Consider the following 24,689-nt stretch of genomic DNA (forward strand, 5'->3'; position numbering starts at 1 on the left):
AATGTGGGGCCACTATAATGCCTTCCATGGGGCACGGGTTGAAGACCCCTACTGTAGAGGAACCTCAAGTAAGAAGCTAATTTGGAAAAATGAGTCACTTGAAAAATGCTTCATTATTAAGAAAGTTATGTAAAAATAGCTATGTTGCTATTTACAAAGGTAGGATTTTTCCCAGAATAGGATCCTGCTTGCTGATGATTTTTTGAATGAGCAACTGGTCAATAAAATTTCAAATGCTTCAAGAAATAACAATGAAACAGGTATTTTGAAATTAAAAAAAATTAGTTTGTTTTTTTATGTAGAGTCCATTGAAGTCTTGGAGGCTTTCTGCATCATTTTTGTACTTGATGCATCATTTTGCCCAGATTGTTATGAACAGCAATCTGGGCAGCCCGGGTTTTTGGATCTGTCATGAAGACATGTATTTAAAGAGCCTTTATTAGCTAAATATGTATATTTACCTATTACAGTCTCTATTTTCATGAGCTTACATTTATGTTATTAATGAAAATAAGAAAGCAAAATATCTTAAATTATAAGCTAATATATAACAAGTGACAAAAAATCTCCTGACCGGATAAAGCCAGTCATGGTACTCGGAGGGTTAATTTGAATTGTGCCAGTGTTAATGGTTTATACTATACAAATTTCTGTCATTACTGTAAACCAAGCACTCATATTCTAAAACAATTAAGTCATTCAACTTTTCATAATTTTATTGTCTATTATAATTTTTAAAAATTTCATCTAAAATTGATTTAAAAAATCATTCTGTGTATTCTATTCAATGGCAAATGGAAGTGATTTTTAACCTATGAGGATACGTGTTTGCTTTACTAGCATGAAGATGCAAGTTTCAGTGAAATATCTCAATTATATTACACCTATATCACATTATATTGCACCTACTCAGTTTCCAAACATTCACACAAATTAACATCATCAAAAGCATTATTTATTTATACATTTACTATTATTTAGCTATTTAAAAGAATCTTGAAATGGGATTTTTCTTTGGTTCTCTATAAACAGCATATCAGTTTAAAAATTTTTGCCACCAAATATTATCACTCTGCATTATTTTTAAAGAAATTAAGTAATGAAGAATCTGCTTGCATAAATGTATGTTCCTTGCATTATGAAAAAATGATGGCACCTAGAAATTTTGAATAATGTAGTTCTCCACCTCAGCATGTGCACCTGGAAGCCCGAATTTTGAATTTGTATTATTATATTTTATTTCATAGCTTGTAAAACACTAAGGAATTTTTTATTAACAAACTCGACGATTTGAAAGTGAGCAGTGGTAGCACTTTATGAAATGAAACATTTTTATCTGCAGCACATGAGACTGTTTCCATTTGGAAAAATATTAGATATTTATCATTTGGTTTTATCAGACTTGGCTCTATGAAAGCAATGTGTTGCCATGGTCAAAAATAAAATATTTTTATCTTCACCTACCAGCATGTTGCCATTCAGTAAAGCCTAATATCCTTTCAAATTTACTTTGGAAGTAATAAACTAAGCGAATTAAAAACAATAAACACTGTTCTTTTCTGCTTTTTAATGGCATTGATTTAAATAAATGCGTATTATAAAATCATAAGATGTCTAATTAGAAATATTTATGAAATTAATGATCTGGTCTCTTTAAAATCATTATGTACTTTTTCTTTTTTATAATGACTATTTTAAGTGACTGGCCGTATGAGGGGGTGTTTTCTAAGGAAATAATATAAATAATAGGTACGACTGCTGCCAACACTGTATTGAGATTTTTAAAAATATGCTGCTTTTAAATATTTTGAGATTTTGATGTTGAATTGAAATTTATACGGTGTGAATATATAGAACTTTATATTTCATAAATAGTCTTATTAAAAAGTTAATAACAAAAAGACAAAAATTTTTTGCTATCCATCTTTCTAGGAAAACTGAATATTGATATGATGACCTCAAAAAATATAAAAATGTATGCCATTACTTAACATTGCATCGAGAATCCTAATCATATGCTGCTATGCAGCTTTTAGAAATTTTGTGATTTTGGGTTTAATTATATGTGGCATAAGTGCGAAGATACCAATGCTTAATAATAAAGCTAAAATTTAAAAAAAAAAAAAAAAAAAAAAAAAAAAAAAAAAAAAAAAAAAAAAGATTATCAGGAGTGAGGTGCAAAAGCAGACTGGTAGACACTGAGCTCATTGAAAGTGTAAAAAACCTTAAGAAACCCTTTTGAACAACTGTTAAAATATCAGGATTTTTTTTAAGTCAGCAGTAGAGATTACCTGATAATGCAACATCCTACATAAAAAATAAGTTAGTCATATTTTGCACTTTATGTGCAGTTTTGATGGTTTGAATTGTAAGGGTGCCATATTCTGTAATTGTGCCAAACAGATTTTAGAGAGCTGGACTTTCATAGAAATTGTCATATTAATCTGAAATGCCTTTGAATTATACATTAATTTCTGTTTTAATTAAGGTTTAATGCTATAATTGTATGTATTTTTCAACTGAATGTGTAATATATTATATACTTATGTTGATTTCCTTCACTGTGTATGGACTGAAGTTAGATGTTTCACATAAGTATATTTTTTATTTATACTACAAAAATGTATTTCTCTGTATTACTTAAGCATTCTATACATATTTTATAAATTTTTGTAGTATTTAGTTATGTAATGGAGCTTTGTAGCTTGAGTTGTGTCTTCATTTAAAAGCTTACATCCTGAAAAATGTAGTAAAAATGCGTCTTCCAAAACCGAATAGTGGTATCTCTTGTGTAGAAAATAAAATAATCATTTCATGAACTGAAGTATTGTTTAATAAGTAAAAATATATTGCCATGTGCCATTGCTTAGTTGTTCTAGTCATAATTATGCATATTGTAATTTTCATCAACATTCTTATTACATTAAGTTGTAAAATAACATTATCTCAAAACTGTATGACTACTTTTAAGGAATCATACTTCAGTACCTTCATATAGTTGATAACACCACATCATTTTTAGGTATGTCTGTTAATGTCATGACATTAACTGATTTTTTTCTCCAGCTTTTAGTACAGTTTTAGAGTTTGGTCATCAAATGAATATTTAACATTAGTAATACTCCTTATAAGAAAAGTGAGTGGCATATTTAAAATCAGAATAATAATTATAAAAGTTTTCCAAATGATTTATTTGAGATTCATTACACTATCTAGTACTTGTTATTTAATATCAAAAAAGGCCTTACAGAAAAACAAATACTTTTAATTAATGGAATTGTAACAGAAGTGGGGAGGAAAAAAAAAAAAAAAAAAAACCTTACTTTATTTCCAAATAGAGTGCAAAGTTCAAGATCCAGACAACCAATATCTGGACTTCCGGATCACAAATAATAATAATAACAACAATAATAAATTTTAAAAAAAATTCCCTTTTTACAAAGTCTAGGAATGGAGAAAGCAGGGATGCTGGAAATATTATTTTTCTCCTCACTAACTCAGATTCCTGCTTGCTACATTCAAGCACCTGCTGGCTATGGAGTCTCATTATGGCAGCTAATAATAATACATTGATTGATATATTGATGTTAGCCAGGACCATGTTTTCAGCCTTTGAGTCGTTGTAGGCTAGCACTTTTCTATCTGATCTCAACAATAAGTGAAGCCTCAATACTGCCATCTCTACATGTCATATTAAGAGATTTAAAGTGATGATCTAAAATCCAGAAATTTCAAGAATTGCTGAAGTCCCAGTGATTCTGTATCTGGATTCTGTACTGTAAACAAATTCCTACTTAAAGTTGTAATTATTATTCTAGTGACCATATATAGGTAAAAGCAAATTGTTGCTGTGAGAAATGGGATTTTTGAAGCAGTGAACCAGTTGCCTTTTTTGTCCTGACAATTTTTCACATTGCATCTGTATATGTCATTCACGATTTTAATTACACTGGTGTGCAAAACGTAAGCAACGATGTAAATTTTAATCAGATAGCCATTAAATTGTAGAAAAGAGGTTCTTATGTTCAGTACAATGAACAAGCAATTCAGTAGAAATGTCATTTGTATGCAAATGTCAAGAAAAAAAGTCACAGTCTACGTGAAAAGCGCGTACGGTCGTCGTGCTCAACTCGAGACTACCATAAAAAGGAAGGATGCAGACGCAATTAAAGACATTCGCTGCAAGTACAAGAGTTCTTTCGTGAAATAGGGCTAGAAGAAATGATCTGGATGACTTCACACGTGGAAGAATGATCGAAAATCTGGAGTAGGGGGCGAATTGTGACCAGTATAGCTGAAGAGTTCGGACTCAACAAAAGTGTCGCTTCGCGCGTTTGGAAAGCCTTACAAACTATAGGTACGGCTGTTAGAAATGTTGGTGGTGGCCACTTAAGGAAAATAACTGCAGTGGATGACCGATATATTGTCCTGCAGGCGAAAAGAGCCCGAAACCAGTCCCCAAACTCCATTGTTCAACAACTGTGTACAGCAACGGGACGACAAGTGTCGCGGTTTACTGTGTGCAGACACCTTCACAAAGGGTGGCTTATTCGCCTGCCGTCCTGAACACTGCATCCCTTTGAAAGTTGACCATCGGCGTCACCGTTTACAGTGGTGCAAGAAGCGCAAAAACTGCGCATCTCATCAGTGGAGTCGTATCCTCCTTACGGATGAGAGTCGTTTTAGTGCCACAAGCCATTCTCAACACAAATTGATTTGGAGAGAGGTCGGAATATTGTTTAATCTCAGTAGCATCACTGAAAGAGACCGTTACGGTGTCCTGAAGATCTCGTCTGGAGAGGCATTATGCTGAACGGGCGGATAGAGCGATGGAAAAACAATTCAGGCAAATGATGACTGCATTTGCTGCTTTCCAAGAAAAGATGGAAGGGGCCTTCAACTCTGTTAAGGAAGAAATGAAATTGGGCCAGAAGTCCATTAAAGGAAGAAATGAAAGCTGTTCAAGCTAGTCAAGAAGAAATGAAAAGAGAAATTACTTGCGTAATAGAAAGCAAATTTGAGGCTATGGAAAACAGAGTGGACATGGTTGAAAATAGAGTTGGAGAAATTGAAGAAAAAGTTTCTGCTGTCCAACAACAAATCGAACAACAAATTAATGAAAGAGTTTCTGCAGTTGCCAAAGAACTGGAAACTTTAAAGAAATTCGTAGCGACGGCAGGGAGCAATTCGGACGGTTTAAAATTTTTACCAATGCCTGCTCGTCCCTCTTTGAAACTATCTACATATGATGGGAAGACCTCTTGGCAAGTGTATAAAACGCAGTTTTCTATAGTGGCGGATGCGAATGGATGGGATTCCCAAGTTAAGGCCTGTCATCTCGCCGCATCTCTGAGAGCAGACGCAGCGGATATCCTGCAGACTCTTTCCGAAAACCAAAGATTAGATTTATCCGGAGATTAGACTAGAAGTTCTATCCGGCGCATTGGAGCTACGCTTTGGCGAGAAATGTTTAAAAGACTACAGCAGGCTTTAAAATCCTGTCAACAGAAGCCCACGGAAACACTCCAGGAGCTCGTCACGGATGTTGAAAGGCGGTCTCACCTCGCCTTTGCGGAGTGCCCGAGAAAAACAAAGGAAATACTGTCCCTGCAGAGTACTTCATCGATGGCATTCGGGATTCGGAAATACAGCAATCTCTACAAATGGCGGATGTCAAGGACATAAAAAGCGCTCTGTTGTACACCGTGAAATTGAAGCAGCCCAGCAAGCAACACATAGAGATCGCCATTCAGTCAGAACAGTGAGAGTCCATGAGCCAGTGGATCAATTGATGGCCCGTTTAGATGATTTAACCAGACAAATCAATGCTTTGATATGGGAAAGGAGTGAGAAGAAACTGACTCTAAAGTGTTGGAAATGCGGTGATGAGGGGCACGTACGAAGGGACTACAGAACACCCAAGGGCACGGAAAATGAAACAGTAGTATTTGACAAGATCAGTCAGTGCCTTGAGACGGAATACTGGTGACAAGAAACCGACCGTAAAGTGCTGGAACTGCGGTGTTAAAGGACTCGTACGAAGGAACTGCAGAACACCCCCAGAGCACCGAAAATATGACAGACGAGTTAAACAGACAATTAAATGCCATGGGACAGAAAAGGAGTGACAAGAAACCAAAGTGCTGGACTGCGGAGCTGAAGACCACGCACGAAGGAACTGCAGAACGGGTATGGAAAATAAGACCATTATTTCACAGCAACGACGCAGGAAACAAATTAATGATCATATCGGGAAGCGGAGTTTGAAGGATAGTGAAAACCCCCGTTTTAAAGCGCTCAAGATTTCTGCAGTGAGTGGCAGCAGTAATAGACTATCCATCAATGGGTATTTCGATGGGGTTCCTTGCAATATGATCATTGACACAGGAGCTAATGTTCAGGCCCGGTTTGAAGTGATGCATAATTTTGCACGAGAGTGAGTTAACTTGGCGACGGAAAAGATGAAGACACGATACGACACCAGAGGTACTGGACATCAATTCAACGAAGGAGACAAAGTTTTGTTATGGTATCCGACTCGAAGGAAAGAACTCTTTCCGAAATTACAGTCACCTGTGGATGGTTCGCATACGATCTTAAACAGGCGGAACGACGTCGTGGTTCGGATCCGTAAGTCGTCGAATTCTAAACCCAAAGTCCTGCATTACGACAGGTTAGCACCTTACTATGGCCATAGCACGTAGTGTAAATAATTGTAAATAGTGTAAGACCATGGTTCTTTGTTTCTAAATGTGTATTTGATTTGTATTTAGTATTTGAATTGTTTTAAGTTACAATCGTAATTATTGTTTATGTTGTTTGTTATTGTAATAAAATGTTTATTATTGCACTGGTGCCTTAGTTGTAAATTTGGTTTCCTGTCCAAGGACTGTAATGCTCGGGACGTACAATCCTTGAGAAGGGGCAGTGTTATGGTTTTTGTATTTATTTAGCTATTTTTAGTAGAATTTGTAACTAAAATTCTTTTATATTCCCGTTCAATGCAACACGAGACTTGAAGAGAAAGCTACGCTGGGAAAAGTAAAAACATTTTAATAAATAGAGATCTCGTAATTGTACTTCAGAAAATACGAGAATGTTCTCGTGCATTTAAAAAGCTTATAAAAGTTGGAGGAAAACATCTCAATTCAGTTGTTTATTTAGTTCTTGTGGTTTATTGTAAAGAATTTGCGGTGAGATCGGATTAGCTTTCTCTGTATTTTTGAACAGTTAACCCTTTCCGGCACGCTACCTTTTAAAGTTGGAGTTTTGATTTTAAAAAAAAAAGGAGGTAGGCAGTGTAATTAGGCCTATAGGAGTACACAAGTAAAATTTTCTGAAGATAGCACTTATCATTTATATCTGTGGGTGTGCTCAAAGTGGGCACACTAATTGAATAGAGCTTCGAAAAAAGTGCTGAAACGAGCATTGTTGTCAATGAACTGAGCGATGAGATGCGGAGAAACAAAGAATACAGACTCTCAGTTGTTCTAGATTATCGGTGAGCCCCGTCTGGGCACACCTGGGGTTCGCCGTTTGATTTTAGGGAAGATTTCAAGGTAAAAATTTAAAACTAATATAGAATAAGGAGATTAGCATACAGCCAAAAAAAAAATAACATAGAAATTTCTTTTCAAACAATTCCTTTTATATCCTAAAAAAAATCTGGAAGATTTCTTTGAAAAATGAGGGTCTTAAAAATCTTAACATGGCTAAAATATATGGACTGTTGAGCTGCCATCTGCTATAAATAAAGAAGGTTTCGAGTAACCTATAAATCCTTTTTCATTCAATTTTTCTGTGCGTACAGAAGGAAATTTTTGGGTGTGTCCAGATCGGACACACTGTGCCGCAAACGGTTAAACCATTTAGTAGTTTAAAATATAACTACTGTGAGATATTGCGACACTGTACAAATATCTCTGAGGAAATTTCAGCATTTTTGTTTTATTTGTTGTGATAAGAGTGAATTTTTTTCATTTTTCATCGGGCTTGCGTTTTCAATTTATTAAGAACCCGTTCACACGCAACAATGTATTAGTAATGCTGCTAAATAAAAGAGACACTGTTTCACATTAATTAATTTATTATTTACAACACCTCTCTCATACTTTTAATAGAAATTTATGGTTCTTTGGGGTTTTTGCCACTTCCTGTCATGCAGTTGTATTTTAAACCAAACCCAAGAACTCACTTTTTACTGTTGCCAAAACCAAATATGAAACGCAGTGTTGCCTGTGAATGCAATTTTCTTTCAGAATTGTTAAATTCCTAAATAACTTGCATTTATTTATTTATTCCCTGAATATAAATAACAATTAAATGATAAGAATGACTTGACAACAAATTTTATAAAATACAAGTAGACTTCTCTGTTTTTTTTCCAGTCGCAACATCACTTTCCCTCGCAAGTCTTTCTATTCTTACGAAGAAAAAGTTCTCCAAAGAGTTTTTTTATAAAAAAGCTGTCGATAGTACATGTCTTTTTTATTGTAGACATAAATAAGAATTTTGTTTTTACTTTTATATTGTCACTGAATATTTGAACATTCTGTTGTTATTTATAGACAATTTTGCTGCAAGCAGAGAATTAAGTGCTTTGCCGTTTCTTCAACTGATTTGTAATTTCCGTAAGTGTCATAAATCATTTTCGAAAAGCTTTTCGCAATAGAAATCGATATTGAGCTCAACAAGTGCAAACACGAGCGGTGGTTATAAAATGCTGATATCTGTTCTTATCGAAGCAGAGCATATTGAAATGTAAAGAAGGTAGATTTTCATATTAATCTAATTTTTCTGTGATGGTAATAACGTTCTGATATAAGTTTTGGCCAAAGTTGAATTTAAGTGAATTCTAAAATGCATTAAGTTTTTAGTTGATTTGCATGAGAATATATTCAGTTTTTAGAAATCATTTCTCTACCAATATTGTGTAAAAAATGTATGGAGCATACTATTGCAGCTCTACTTGTGTTCTATAGTGAAATGCTTGACATGTCTCAAGAAAAATCTCAATAAACACTTTCTTGGTAAATTTTAAAGAATAATGAAAATGTGTGTTCATTTTTTGGTTAAACAATGTAATTAAGAACCTTGCAAGATTATTTTATGAACCTTAATTTTTTAAACCACTGTTTTCTATTATAGACATACTTTGTAATATAGTTATAATAAGTTATTATAAGTTATTAGGGTTATTAGTTATAATAAGTTATTATAAGTTATTAGTTATAATAAGTTATTAGGGATAGATAAACATGTTTTATGTTTTGCCAATTTGGTATGAATTCACTCAACTTCAGCGACTGATTGCTATAAATGTTGCGAAAGATATTTCCCTTATTATAAGTGGTTTATATGAAATTTATTGACCCAAGGAAATTAAAAGCTTGCAACAGTTTTTTCTTCCTTAGAAGATAATTTATATGTGCTCAAGAAGGAATATAACATTTTGATTAAAAATATTTAGAGGGTAATTTTACCTACTTTTCTATTGAGCCTTGGAAGGGTTATAAAAGCATACTGATTTCGCTATGAAGTATCAGTTACTAATAATAATGAAATTAATTGTATAGTATTCCGTCATATGTTCAGCAATCTGTTGAAAAACGTCAGCAACTTCTTGCTAACTTTCATGGTTGAAATGGGCAAAAAAAGAGTGTTATTCTGATATATTTTTATCATATGCGATCATGTCATTACAAAACAGGCTAGTCACAAGCATTCCTTCGGGTATCAAAGGTCCTGTTTTCTCAAGTAATGAACTCAAAAAGCCTACTAAATTATCAATAATGACATCGCTTTTACGCAGAACTTGGTTACTGAAAATGCTGGGTGTTTTAGGTGAGTGTTTAGCTAATCGAAACTTCAAACATGCAGTACGACCAGGATGTATATATTTGCATTTCGTTTTCGTTTACGTAGCATTTCTTTTGTGTAGAAGAGGTAAATTCTCGAAAACGTTAGTTGCAGAATGTATTTGCAACTGTCTTTCTTTATCTTTATGGTATATCATAAATCAAGATCTAAATTTTTACGCAGATTACTGCGTTCTCTCGATGAGCTAATCTGTGAGACAACTGCGCGGAATTTAGTGAGACACCAATTAATCAATCTGAGCTTGTCTGTTGTTGTCGCTTTACCATTTATATTTTCTTCATCAATGATAATATTCCATCACCATCAAAGATACATGCCATACATTGACTATTGGCTCCATGGAAATAGTTTCCCAGAAAACAGGGCGCTGGAAGAAGCATTGATATTCCTCAGTGGAATACTATTTTTCAGCATTTTCCTAGTGCCAGGTATATTTTTAGTTACGTACAATGTCCTATGCTGCATATTAGTCAAGATTATCCAGCTTCGTTTTAATAATACTACATCGGTCAAACCTCAACGTCTGGTTAATCAATTGAAAACATACGATTTACTGTTACAGCTCCACAGGCAGCTGGAAGATTGCTGTTCCCTTCCTTTATTTTTAGCTTTAACACTTTTCTTTCTGAGTTTATTCACAGCTCTTTCCTTAGCCCTGGGATATGTAATTATTGCTCGACTTGTTGGCATGCAGGAATCCCTACTGACGTTAATTATGGGATTTTTGTCAGTTTTTAGTACATTTATCTGCGCGTCGAAAGTTCCAGAATCTTTGGCCAGTGTTAAAGCCAAGTACCGGCGTATGTACAGGATTATATGTACGGAATACCATAAGGGAAATTTTGTTGAGAAAAATACACTTGAACTTTTGAAATTGCTCAGTGATGTGGATGTTGTTCATCTTACGATTTTTAACATGATTCGGATTAATAGAAGCTTGATAATCAGTACAGTTGGATGCATCTTGACTTACAGTTTGCTGATAATACAGCTGAAACTGGAAGATAAGGGTCTGCCTTAGAAAGCACGCTTACTGATAAAAAAAAAAAATCGAAGCCTACCATCAGAAGCTAGGTTATGAAAAAATGCAATGTTTTATTATTTGGTAAGACGGAACTAGTTGAAAGAAATTTTAATTATTTCTTCATCGATGCATGATCGTACTATATTTACAGCGACATCTTCCGCCATGAAAGACATAATACCCCAATGCTTGAAGTACAATTTCAGCTTTAACGTTTGAGGCATCATATGACTATCTTAAAAGATCCAAGATCAAGCCTCTGTATTAACAGAGCAGCAATAGGAATCGCCTTTCAGTCATGCCATATATTGAAAAACATTGTTGTTAACTACTCTAAATAACGTTCTCCAACAATAATTGCTATTAACCACCAAATAAAAATGGCACCTTGAAATTAACAATGTCTCACAGGAACAAACCTTGCGCCTTACCTTTATATGGCCGAAGTATAGCTGTTTCTTCTTGTTATTATAAGGAATTAGAAATAGTCTTCTACTGCAGTCATGGACCTTATAAGGGTCCATGTGCTCACTTGTCTGACGTAGTCAGCCCAAGCTCACGAAATTCCTCATGGCAAGGAGCGCTAGATTACGCCCAGTGTCGTAGCTAGGGTTTTCAGTGCCCAGGGACAACTGAAGATTTCGCGCTCCCTACTGCTTGCCAAGGATGGAAAACATTTAATTCTAAAATGTCGTCACATCAGTTTGGAGCTCCTTGGATTCTGCGCCCGGGGACAGATGCCCCCTCTTGCCCCCCTCTAGCTACGCCCCTGATTACGCCTGCCGTCGGCAACAGCCTTGAGCACCATTCAGGTGGCAGTGCGATTTACCTCAGTTCCGCTCCCAATTTTGGACAGAACCCCAGGGGGGACGGGTTTGAGTGTCTGCCCTCGTCTCCCCTTCCACCAAACTACACGAGACGATACTGATTTATTTTAATATTAAAATTATTATTCTCCCAGAATGAAGGAAAAATCGATTTGAAACGTTTTTAAAATTAAATAACTTCTTTCTATGACGCTAATTTCAAAAAGAGATTTTTATTGCAAACTGTGGAACAAGACGTAAAGGAATTACCGATGAATATAGATGAAACAACACTTACTAAGTTTATTTTAGGTAACGCTGTTTTTATATTAATTATGTTCTATAGCTTCTGCGTTTTCCATCGGCCTACACCAAAATGCAAAATATCTTGAGTTGTAATTTAGATTAGAACTATCATTCAGCATGACAATCCTGCCAATTACTCAGAATAGACTGTATTACCTGAGATGGTAAGCTGACGACCAATAAAGATATAAAAAAAATCTCATATTTTGGATAAAATTTTATGATAACAATCTATTATTTGAAATGAGAAATATCATACATATCCAAATATAAGCGTGATGTGCAGGGGCATAGCTAGAGGGGGGCAAGGGGGGATCTGTCCCCGGGCGCAGAATCCAAGGGGCGCCAAACTGATGTTAGGAAATTTTAGAATTAAATGTTTTCCATCCTTGGCAAGCAGTAGGGGGCGCGAAATCTTCAGTTGTCCCTGGGCGCTGAAAACCCTAGCTACGACTCTGGTGATGTGATGTATATATATTTGGTGTAATTTCATTTCAGTGCAAGTAAGATACTTTAGACATCCGTGTAATGACTAAATGTTTGTCTAGCTTATTTTTTCTTGAATGACTTTATTTTAAGGCTACAATCCGCTTAAATAGAACAACCGGTGTCAAAACCATATCGGCAAAGTAGTATTTCTAGTTTCTTTTTTCTTGCAGCCGTGTTGTGAAGGACGAAATTCCGCAGACCATTCACATCCTTTATGGATTCTTCCTCTTCTTGAACTTGGACTAAGAACGCATTGTCCAAAATATGGAATTCGTAATGCTGGAAACAGAGTTCTAATAACTGCAATGAAAAAAAAAAAAAAGGTTTTTGAAATGATACATTTTAATTATAATTTAGTGCTGAATTAATAACAATAAAACACCATTTGTTCATCAAGCAAAGAATCATTCAAGAAGAATAATTAAATGAGAAAGACAGACGATCGAAATTTTCATTTAAGAATGTGATATGTGTATTTTAGATGCAGAACATTACACTATTACTGTATAACTATTATTACATCACTGCTATTATATTTACAATTTAATTTTACCTTCCTGTCTTTAGTTCGTTTAAAATGCTATCTACGTATAAAAACTTTGAAATATTTTCTAAATCATAAAACTGAAAAGATACAGTATTCAAATATGAAAATGAGAGCAGTGACATTTTTATTTCAATTATTTATATTGAGTAAATTATACTTTTTTTCTATGAACATTTTAATATGCATACAAATGTTAATTATTCCTAAAGAAAAAATTCTTAAATGTCATCTTAATGTGTCAGTTGACTTTAAGCATTAGTAGCATAAAAGTAAACAGCAATCCAATTAATATAGGCTTAGCACATAATATAAAAATGAAGGGTCTTCCATGTGCACCAGCAGTCGAGTCGTTAAATCGCTGAACTCTGGTAGTTCCAACATGGATTCGATTCCAGAGTTTACAGCAGAAAACACTGTGGCAAAAACACCGCAGGCGAAAACGTCGCGGAGAAAACAACTCAAGGCGAAAATATAGTGGCACAAAACGTGGGAGAAAATAAAGCAAAGAAAAAACATCGCAGTTCTAAAACATCGTGGTACAAAATATCGTCTTCGAAAATAAAGAGGTTAAAAAACTTCGCAATTTAAAAACATCGTCGTCGAAAATATCCTGGTACAAAATAAAGTACCTACAAATCATCGCATGACGATAACATTGCAGACATACATTTTTCAGGCTTTAATAATTGTGAAAGGATACTTGCATAATGATTTGTGAGCGCAAGATGGAAAGAAGGATAATTTTTACTTTCATATTTTTTATCAAATAATAAATTTATAAATAACAAAACAAGAAATTTAAGCAGAAATGAAATAATTTTCACTATAAGAATATCCGATTAACAAAAGTGAAGAAAATAAACTCATGATTAACTTAGCAATTTTTTTATAGATAAAGACATGCAATTAGTTATCTTCCTTTTTCTAATCTTTTTTAGATTATACTTTTCATGAAAAATTACCAATAAAACTTTATAAAAAATAATTTATTAATGGCATTTGTTAGTTAACTATGTCAGTTTAAAATTAAGTGCTATAAGTTGCATTAATTTTCTATGCTTAAGTTTCCATTTTACATTTTCAGCAAATATTTATTAGTTAATAAAAAATATGAAACTAAAAATTATCCTTCTTTCCATCTTGCGCTTACAAATCATTATGCAAGTATCCTTTCACAATTATTAAATCCTGAAAAATGTATGTCTGCAATGTTATCGTCATACGATGATTTGTAGCTACTTTATTTTTTACCATGAGATTCTCGAGGGCGATGTTTTTAAACTGTGAAGTTTTTGAACCGCTTTATTTTCGACGACGGTATTTTGTACCACGATGTTTTCTCTTTACTTTATTTTCTGCCCGGATGTTTTGTGCAACGACATTTTCTCCTTACGTTGTTCTCTCCGCGATGTTTTCGGCGGACACCATTCCAAGCTAACTGTGATTCCGGGTTAGCTGCAGAGGCGTGTTCGTAGTTCCCTCCCATGTGGTAATATATATAGTATATATATACGAGCCACTTTTAATTTGACTGTCATCCACAAAGGTATCCCTCCTCTTAGGCAGACAGTCCTATTGTGCTTTGCCATAATCAGCTATACTAAACCAAACCAAGCATCCATGTATAATAAGAACGCGATAATTCTAAGAGTTGTTAGCTTTTATTGGAGAAGTCAAACAACAAGAATCAGCGTAATATTTGTAAATTTTGTAGGACTTTTTTGATGGTTTAAACACAGAACCATCTTCCTCAGCTGCCGACACTGCCTAACTACCTAAGGCTAAGGCTGACGTACTGCCTAAGGCAGCTTTACTTCAATAATAGTTATTTGGCGTGTTATTTTAACCTAAGTTGTTAGCTTCTTAAACATTTTATTCTTCTCATTTAAAACTAATATTACACTAAAGGTATGTGTGTTGGTATTATGATAAAAAATAAATGCATTATAAAAAGAAAGAATTGCCGGTCATTTAAAAGCTTAAACCAAGAAGACAAAACACCCACTGAACTCTTGTCCTATCATTGACACTTACCCCTCAACATCTGTCCTCTTCAACATCTTTTAAAATGTCGTTTTTCCTTATATGTTTTTCTAAGACCCATTTTCTTTTTTCTTACTATTGCCATTCACTATTTTCTGTACTCTGTCTTGTTGTGACCACGTGCTTCAAAGCCCTTGGGTTACATATGTACAAATCAGCCTGGTTACTACCAGAAAAATTTCATTGCCTATTTTAACTCTCTAATAGACTCACTATCAACTACCGTCCGGATATATTACAATGAAGGGTCTTCCATGTGCACCAGCAGTCGAGTTGTTAAATCGCTGAACTCTGGTAGTTCCAACATGGATTCGATTCCAGAGTTTACAGCAGAAAACACTGTGGCAAAAACACCGCGGACGAAAACGTCTCACGACAAAAGTTATCTCAGACTGAATAAACTTATTCGCTTTTCCTTTCCTTTCCAAATATGTAACATTCAAATTCTATTCGAATAAAGAGACGAAGAAAAAGAAACATTTTCATCTGCGGAAAGAAACGTCGATGAATTAGTGAAAGAAAAAACGCCGTATAGCTAAAAGTACCCATTGTGAAAACGAATTATTTACTATTCATGTCCATTTTTTCAGTACTAAATGTTTCATATACGTAATTATATAGATATTTAAGACAATGAAGCTCCGTAAATCATTAAAAAGGGTATTATTCCATGGGAATTAACTACTAATCATTACACGCGGGGGAAAAATGCAAAAAATCTCTGAATACTGGTAGTTAGCTAAGGAATTTGTTCTCAGCATTCTGCCTGAACTAATTACACTCATGTCCATAAATTAAGGATAATTCGGAGTCACGCGAAAATCGAACTCTTAAATAAATATATTACCTGTAAAAAATCACTACACACATCTTCAAGAATCATATGCAAATTTCAGGAACTAACCAGATAACACCGATATTACGTCACATGACGAGAGTGTAAGAGAGTGATATATAAGGAATACAGGCAAAGAAGTAAAATTGTTCGCAGGCGCTTTATAAGAATTTCACTGCAATAACCGCATAGTTATGACACAAAGGACGCATTTGGATGACTTTTTACGTGGTAGAGTTATCGGCCGTCTGGAATGTGGGCGTACCCAACTGGAAGTATCAGATGAACTTGAAATTGCCCAGAGTGTCATCTCAAGGCTTTGGCAACGATTCCAAGATGATGGTAATGTGAGTAGACGTTACAGCACATGTCGCCCCAGAGTTACAAGGCCAAATGAGGACCGGTATTTGGCAGTTACTGCCAAAAGAAACAGACGGAGCACAGCCTCAGACCTGTCTCGTCAGCTCTCTTCAGCCACTGGTACGACAATTTCAAGGCAGACCGTGTACAGACGCTTAAGGCAGATTGGTCTATATGCTCGTAGACCTGTCAGATGCGTTCCACTTACTGCAACTCACTGTCACCTGCGGTTAGCCTGAAGTAGAGAGCATGCATTGTGGACACCGCAACAGTGGGCTTGTGTGATGATTTCCGACGAGTCTGGGTTTAGCTTGCAGTCTGATTCTCGCCGGACTTTCATGTGGAGAGCTCCAGGTACCCGTTACCACCAAGAAAACATCATTGAACGACACCGTTACGGTAGTGCAGGAGTGCTCTTTTGGGGTGGAATTACTCTGGGTTCGAGAACTGACCTACATGTTCAAATTGGAACCATGATAAGCCAAATCTATCGGGACGTCATTCTGGAACAACATGTACGTTTGTTTCGGGGGCCATGGGCGCACAATTTGTGTTTATGGATGACAACGCCCGTCCTCACCGTGCAAACATCGTAAGCGAATGCCTTCAATCGGAGGGTATCACCCGTATGGACTGGCCAACATTCTCACCGGACTTGAATCCAGTAGAGTACGTGTGGGATATGCTTGGCCGACGAGTTGCAACCCGTCAACCTCCTCCTACATGTCTACCGGAACTTCGGAGAGCATTGCTTTTTGAGTGGTGTAATATCCCCGAAGATCAGATCGGTAATTTGATACTCAGCATGCCTAGGCGTTGTACGGACTGTATTGCATCGTCTGGGAGACATACAATGTATTAACAATCATACCAACCATGTAATTTTTTTTTTTTTTTTTGTAAATAGTGTGTTTTTTTTTAATTTGCTCCAGGGAGAAAAAATCGCTAATTTTTTTAATAATATCAAACATATAGCATCTGTTTTTGCTCTTTACCTTTTGTTTAATAAATAAGCTTTACAGATAAGTCAAATTTGTTTTGCTTCTAACTCTCCCTTTGCCTGATTTTGCATTATCCTTAATTTATAGACATGATTGTACTTATATTCTAAGATATAAGCAACTTTATGACGTAGTTCTGTTAGGATCTAGTATTTCAGACGTGTTGAATCCAGAAATTAAGAATATCAGAATCTCCAAGCATTAATCAATTAAAATCGTTTTTCAGAAGAGAATGGGTTATTTTCTAGATGTTGTACGGACACTAAGCATTTTAAATGTAAATCTCTGCATCTGTAAAGAGAGTCACGTGACTTTGTAGAGTCATTAGGTTCTTTTAAAGCAGGAGACTTGAAAAATATGCAGTGCTCTCTCCGGGACTTGAATCCTGGACCTCTCGAATACGTTTCGAGTATGCTTCGAATTACACCCCGAAGACATGCGGAAAGGAGAAATAAAATACCTTATCTTCCTGTCTCAGTAAAATAACTCCACATAAGATAGTTTAAAATAAACCTTTGTATTAGCTCCTCAGCCTAACAATTATGTATATACGTAACGCACTTAATATACTGGGCTCTGCTATGTGAATTCCATTGTATTTTATTCCATATTTACATTATTGTGTCCTATTATATGTTACTGTATTTTTTCTTATATTATTATGCATATAATCTTGCTATCATTCGGTGTAAATACGCAATCTACACGTTATAGCTGGCTGCTCTCAAATGGGCAGTGGGGAAAAAAGTTGTAGGCATACCCCTTTACTTACTTACTGCGAACTCTTCCCTACCTACCGGACGTTCTCGCACTCGACCGTGGAGGCCAATAGCCAGAATTCGACTAACCTATGGTAAATAGACAGTGCCTCCATCCTTCATCAACAGTGTACAGTTAACAGTTACACACAGCAAGCATTAATATCACACCCATATATTAACCCTTTGTTGCATCATTTCCACTGTAGTAGACAAAAGTTTAAATTTGTTTACTCTTCTGTAAATGCCTTAACAGATTCCATTCCTGTGTTTATTCATTCTATATTATTAGAACTTTCAACTATCTATCCTAGATGGCTGTATAGCGTCACTAAGTAAAGCATTGCTATTTAGAAAATGGCTGCTACTTCTGTTTCCAAGTTAATACAATTTCTCATAGTAAGCATTATATAATATTGCTTACATTTTCTTATACTGCCATTTTTTTATTCATAATTAGTCATTTTAGACATTTTATTTTAAATGTCAGTTTGAGAAAATTGTGGAGTGGGTAGATAAAGATCTACCGAAAAGAGGGAATTGAAACCCAAATGTACTGCTTATCAAGTCAAAACACCACTGGAAATGTTTATGTTTGGCAAGGAATTTCTAGAACATTTGACATTTGAATCCAATAGGTACAGATTACAAAATCGTAGCAAAATGAATTCAATCACAATCGACGAAATGAAGGTATTTTGGGGGATCAGTATGTACATATCAGTTGTAGATTTACCATTTAGAAGATGGTAATGATCACTGAAAACAAGGCAGGAAATGATTTCAAATGCAATGACCGTAAATCATTGGGAAGAGATTTGTATGCATGTACGTATATGCAGGCTGTCCACTGTAGTGAACAAACTGTAGCAATTATTTAAAACGAAATTTGAATAAAATTATTTTTTTTATTATGACTCAGGTTATTTTAAGTAGAAAAAATACAAACATTTTCGTTTAACTTCTCTAGATTATTTGTATGCAACAAAGGGTTAAGAATTTAGGAGTTATCCGTGAAAACTGAAAGCTAAGCAGCTGTCGATCATCAATACAAAAACAGTTCATCAATCTCATATGATTATACGAAGTCGCATGCTGTGAACATGAAACTAGAAAAGTTGCACGAAATAGGGCACGTAAGTTTGGCTTCACCTTCTATTCTTCCGATAGGGTCTCAAATGGCTGCTATTTCTTTCTTTGGGCCACTTTCTGAAAGAAAATAAGTCCAAGTGAAGCACACTTGGAAAACGCCTTCCAGGCGTCTCTGATCTTCAGAGAAAAGAGTTCTTATTCTTGTGGAAAATCGTTAACCACGGAAACGTACACTAAGTAACAATGCGTTTATTTTCTTCGAAAATGCTGAATAACAGAAATCAAATTTAATAATAATAATCAACTCAACTCTGTAATAACAGAAATCAAACTCTTCAGCTTGTGAGAGTATTAGAAACGATGCCAGCCAGTCATCCCACTATGCTCCTCAAATGACACGACGGGCAGCTTCCTGGAAACCTGGGAAGATTTAGGTTCTGGGGGAAGTTGCAAAGCTGAAACTTGAATTGACAGAAGGGCAGAAACAGGAATGAAGCCTGTGGTTAATTTGACTCAACTCGGGAAAACTTACCCAGCCTGAACACAAGAAGAATTGACACGTTAAAGAAGTCTTTCTTGATTATGTGAGTGGTAATGCATGGCCGTTTTTACACTCATGTCCATAAATTAAGGATAATGTAAAATCAGGCAAAGGAAGAGTTAGAAGCAAAACAAATTTGACTTATTTGTAAAGCTTATTTATTAAACAAAAGGTAAAGAGCAAAAAAAGATGCTATATGTTTGATATTATTAAAAAAATTAGCGATTTTTTCCTCCCTGGACCAAATTACAAAGAAAACCTATTTACAAAAAACCAATATTACATGGCTGGTATGATTGTTAATACATTCTATGTCTCCCAGACGATGCAATACAGTCCGTACAGCGCCTAGGCATGCTGAGTATCAAATTATCGATCTGATCTTGGGGGATATTACACCACTCAAAAAGCAATGCTCTCCGAAGTTCCGGTAGACATGTAGGAGGAGGTTGACGGGTTGCAACTCGTCGGCCAAGCATGTCCCACACGTGCTCTACTGGATTCAAGTCCGGTGAGAATGCTGGCCAGTCCATGCGGGTGATATCCTCCGATTGAAGTCATTCGCTTACGATGCTTGCACGGTGAGGACGGGCGTTATCATCCATAAACACAAATTGTGCGCCCACGGCGCCTTGAAGCAAACGTACATGTTGTTCCAGAATGACGTCCCGATAGATTTAGCTTGTCATGGTTCCAATTTGAACAGGCAGGTCAGTTCTAGAACCCAGAATAATTCCAACCCAAACGAGCACTTCTGCACCACCGTAACGGTGTCGTTCAATGATGTTTTCTTGGTGGTAACGGGTACCTGGAGCTCTCCATATGAAAGTTCGGCGAGAAATCAGACTGCAAGCTAAATCTGGACTCATCGGAAAACATCACAGAAACCCACTGTTGCGGTGTCCACAATGCATGCTCTCTACTCCAGGCTAACCGCAGGCGACAGTGAGTTGCAGTAAGTGGAACGCATCTGACAGGTCTATGAGCATATAGACCAATCTGCCCTAAGCGTCTGTACACGGTCTGCCTTCAAATTGTCGTACCAGTGGCTGAAGAGAGCTGACGAGACAGGTCTGAGCCTGTGCTCCGCCTGTTTCGTTTGGCAGTAACTGCCACATATCGGTCCTCATTCGGCGTTGTAACTCTGGGGCGACCTGTGCTGTAACGTCAACTCACATTACCATCATCTTGGAATCGTTGCCAAAGCCTGGAGATGACACTCTGGGCAATTCCAAGTTGGTCTGATACTTCCAGTTGGGTACGCGCACATTCCAGACGGCCGATAATTCTGACACGTAAAAAATCATACAAATGCGTCCTTTGTGTCTTAACTATTCGGTTATTGCACCGAAATGCTTATAAAGCGCCTGCGAACAATTTTACTTCTTTTCTTGTATTCCTTATATATCACTCTCTTACACTCTCGTCATTGTGACGTACCATCGGTGTCATCTGGTTACTTCCCGAAATTTGCATATGATTCTTGAAGATGTGTGTAGTGATTTTACAGGCGATATATTTAGTTTAGAGTTCGATTTCCGCGTGACTCCGAATTATCCTTAATTTATGGACATGAGTGTAGTTAGTGGAGCAATCGGTCTGGTTAATTCCGATAACAAATGAGACTATAACCTACTAAATAGACGCTCCGATCCTTCGAGTCGGATGTTCTTTTCAAATACGCAATCTACAGCGTAATGGCTGATTGCTATCAGTTGAACAGAGGAAAACAGTTGCCCTCTGCTTGCCAACTACAACCGCTTCCTTTCACCATCGGAAACCTTTCAGAGCCCTATTTTTTGTATTATTATTATTATTTTTTAAATACAATATTTTCTTTTAGTTTTGAATGTTGATTTAATTTATGCAACCAAATGAACTTATTTTCCAAATTAAACTGCTTGAAAATAGAGGTTAAATTGATAACAGCAGTTTCCTTTTAATTACAGTATAAGTAATTTCTCTTTTCTGTGTTTTTAACTACTTTGGATTGCATGATTTTGGTTAAATGTAGGCATCGTTATCGATCGTATTAACTTGGTAGACATGACTATACCATACAAATGAAAGTATTCAGGTGGCAAGAAAGTAATTTCAGTTTGCATAAATAGATAGCGGTATGTTCGTTTTGTTATTCATCTTCGTTTGCCAATCTTATATATTTTTTTTCTTTAGAAATTTGGCAGCTAATACTTTTAGGTTGCTATAGAAAAAAACACCGTGAATCTTTATTTACAACTGTCAGTTTTAACATGTGGTGGAAGAAAAAAAAAAAAAATTACAACATTAGTTTATGTTGCTGATTGCTTAACAGAATGCGTGTGGCAAAATTGGTTAATAAATATTTTTCACTAGAAGATTTGTGGCCGACCTTCTGAAGTTGATGATGACGAAATTCAAACGACAACTGCATCCAATTGGCATTTAACAGCGTGAGAGTTTCCAAAAAGGTTAAATGTATCAGAAACAACAAACGAAAGTCACATAAAATGCTCAGACTCGCTAATAAGCTCGATATTTGGGTTCCGTATGAATCAAAAGAAATTCACTTAACACACCAAACTAATATTTGCAATACGCATTTTAAACATAATACAATCGACTCATTTTTAAACGGTAACCGGAAAAATGCCCACAGGGAAAAAAAAACTCACAGGAATAATGCTCACAGGTATAAATGCTCGCAGGAAAAAAGCCCACACAGAAATATGCCCACATATAAAAAAGCTCACATCGAAAAGTGCTCACTTAGAAATATACTCACACGGGAAAAAGCTCACATAGATATATGCTCACATGGAAATAAGCCCACTGATAATTAAAATACGTAGGAATATCCTTACATTAATCAATCAATAATTAATCGATCTGAACATATATATATATATATGAAATTTCATTCCTTGCAGCAATGGCGCAAAGAATATTTAATTAAATTTGTATTTAAATTTGATTTTTTTTAAAATTAAATTCAATTTATTCTTATGAAACAATTTTTTCACTTTTTTTCCGAGTTTTCCGACCCCCTTCGAAAATTAGAGACGAGTTGCAGCTAACGGACAGTCTTTTCGTATTGGCTGATGCCCATAGAACATCACTCCCCCCTACTTACGTCACACGACTGAAGTACACAGAAGGGAATTGCAACTACTTTTCAACTTAGTTTTAAGTGGGAGAGCTCTGCATCGCCACAGGTCAGTTTTTTCTGTTTCTTTTGTTACAACTTTTTTCTTGGTCTTAGCAAGACCCACTTTGTTAGTTTTCATCTTAATTTTCTTTTAATTTAATTACAGATTTCTAAAATATAAAATTATAAATCTTTAAGCTTGCAGGCCCAGCCCGTATGTTTTTGTATATTTAGGACTAATAGCAGACCGCTATTTATTTTTATTTTTATTTTTATTTTAGTTTTGATTTTAGATGTAATAGGAATAGTTTTTACATATTTTAACACCTTAATGTGTCATTTTGTGCGGACGCGTTGGGAAATTGGAACAGAGAATTGAGACTAATAAATTTTCCAAGACACTTTGTCTAAATTAAAAAAATTTGTAGCGAAAAAGTTTCAATTGTCTGTTTCGGCGAAATGCGTAATGGGGTTAGCTTGATTCGACGTTCAAACCAGAAATTTCCCTTGAAAAGCCAGTTTGGAAGTCAAGTTCGGCTAATTTACCATTTTTCGCTTACTTTTTTATCTGATTTTGTTTTTTTAATGTTTTACTTGTTACATGGTTTGATTTTCATATGTATTAATTTTTTAAAACGTGTCGAACTTTTTGGAGCAACAGCTCCTGGTAACTTTTAGGCGAGCTTACTACAATTTCTAATTTACTCATTTTGCAGCATATTGCGCGAAATGTTATCTAGACCAAATTGGTCATTCAGTATTGTAATAACTACCTTGCTTGTTATATTATATAGTGTTACGAATTTGGTATTTAAAAAGCTAATGTTAGTTCAATTATAAATTAAATGGTTTTATTTCTCGCGCAGTGCAGCGCGTGACGAATATTAAAAGAAAGCTAAGCCGGAAAAATTAAAAATACAAGAGCGCGTGCGTTAAATAAATAAATATCTCTTTTTGATTTCGAGAAAGTACTGGAAAATTCTAGCGCGTGATTTTAAAATCTTATAAAAGGAGGAAAACATCTCAGTTTGTAGTAGTTGCTTAGTTTGTTGTTGTTTAGAAAACTGCCGTTGTTGATTATAGCGAATTCGCGGATTAGCGTTCTTTAGCTGTTTTGAATTACGTTCTATTGTACATTTAAGTAGTTAAAAGATAACTACTGTGAGATATTGTGATACTGCATGATAATTTGAGAAAATTTAAGCATTTCTGTTGTGATAATAATAAATTTTTGTTCATTTTTCATCGGACTTGTGCATTCATTTCATAACGAACCCGTACGCACACAAGAATTTTTGGTGTCAGAAGTGGGATTTTGAATGCCAATCACAAGAGCGATGGAAGAACAGTTAAAACAATTCATGGTAGCCTTTGCTACATTTAAAGAAGAAATGAAAGACTCTGTTAAAGAAGAAATTAGGTCCGTTAAAGAAGAAATGAAGTTGGGCCAGGAATCCGTTAAAGGAGAAATGAAATTGGGCCAGGAATTCGTTAAGGAAGAGATGAAATCTCTTTAAAATGAGATGAAAGCAGGTCAGGACGAAATGAAAAGAGAAATTACCTGCGTAATAGAAAATAAATTTGAGGCTATGGAAGGCAGAATAGACGCGGTTGAAACTAAAGTTGGACAAATAGAAGAAAGAGTTTCTTCGGTAAAAGAACAAGTAGAAGAAAGAATTTCTTCTGTAAAAGAACATATAGAAGAGAGAGTTTCTGCCGTCGAACAACAAATTGATGATAGGGTTTCTGCGGCCGTCGCCAAAGAAGTTGACAGCCTAAAGAAGTGCATAGCGACGGTAGGAAACAATTCTGAAGGTTTCAAATTTTTATCGATGCCTGCTCGTTCCGTTCTGAAACTATCTACATATGATGGGAAGACCT

The 24,689-nt window shown here is 35.5% G+C and overlaps 1 protein-coding gene across 3 annotated transcripts in view; it reads right to left on the bottom strand.

The window, feature by feature from the left end:
• Positions 1 to 12,564: 12,564 nt before the first annotated feature.
• The window catches only part of LOC118203566 (beta-1,4-glucuronyltransferase 1-like), a 43,954-nt gene continuing 31,829 nt past the window's right edge, over positions 12,565 to 24,689 (bottom strand). For all 3 annotated transcript variants that reach the window (XM_085816528.1, XM_085816527.1, XM_085816526.1), the window contains one exon: positions 12,565 to 12,804. In XM_085816528.1, coding sequence (XP_085672654.1) covers positions 12,607 to 12,804 — 198 coding nt within the window. In that variant the 3' untranslated portion in view covers positions 12,565 to 12,606. The remainder of the gene's footprint in view (positions 12,805 to 24,689) is intronic.

This window comes from Stegodyphus dumicola, chromosome 5 (assembly GCF_044657685.1).
Source record: "Stegodyphus dumicola isolate Sdum_Otavi_A_Nest chromosome 5, ASM4465768v1".
In the NCBI taxonomy this organism is placed as follows: domain Eukaryota; kingdom Metazoa; phylum Arthropoda; class Arachnida; order Araneae; family Eresidae; genus Stegodyphus; species Stegodyphus dumicola.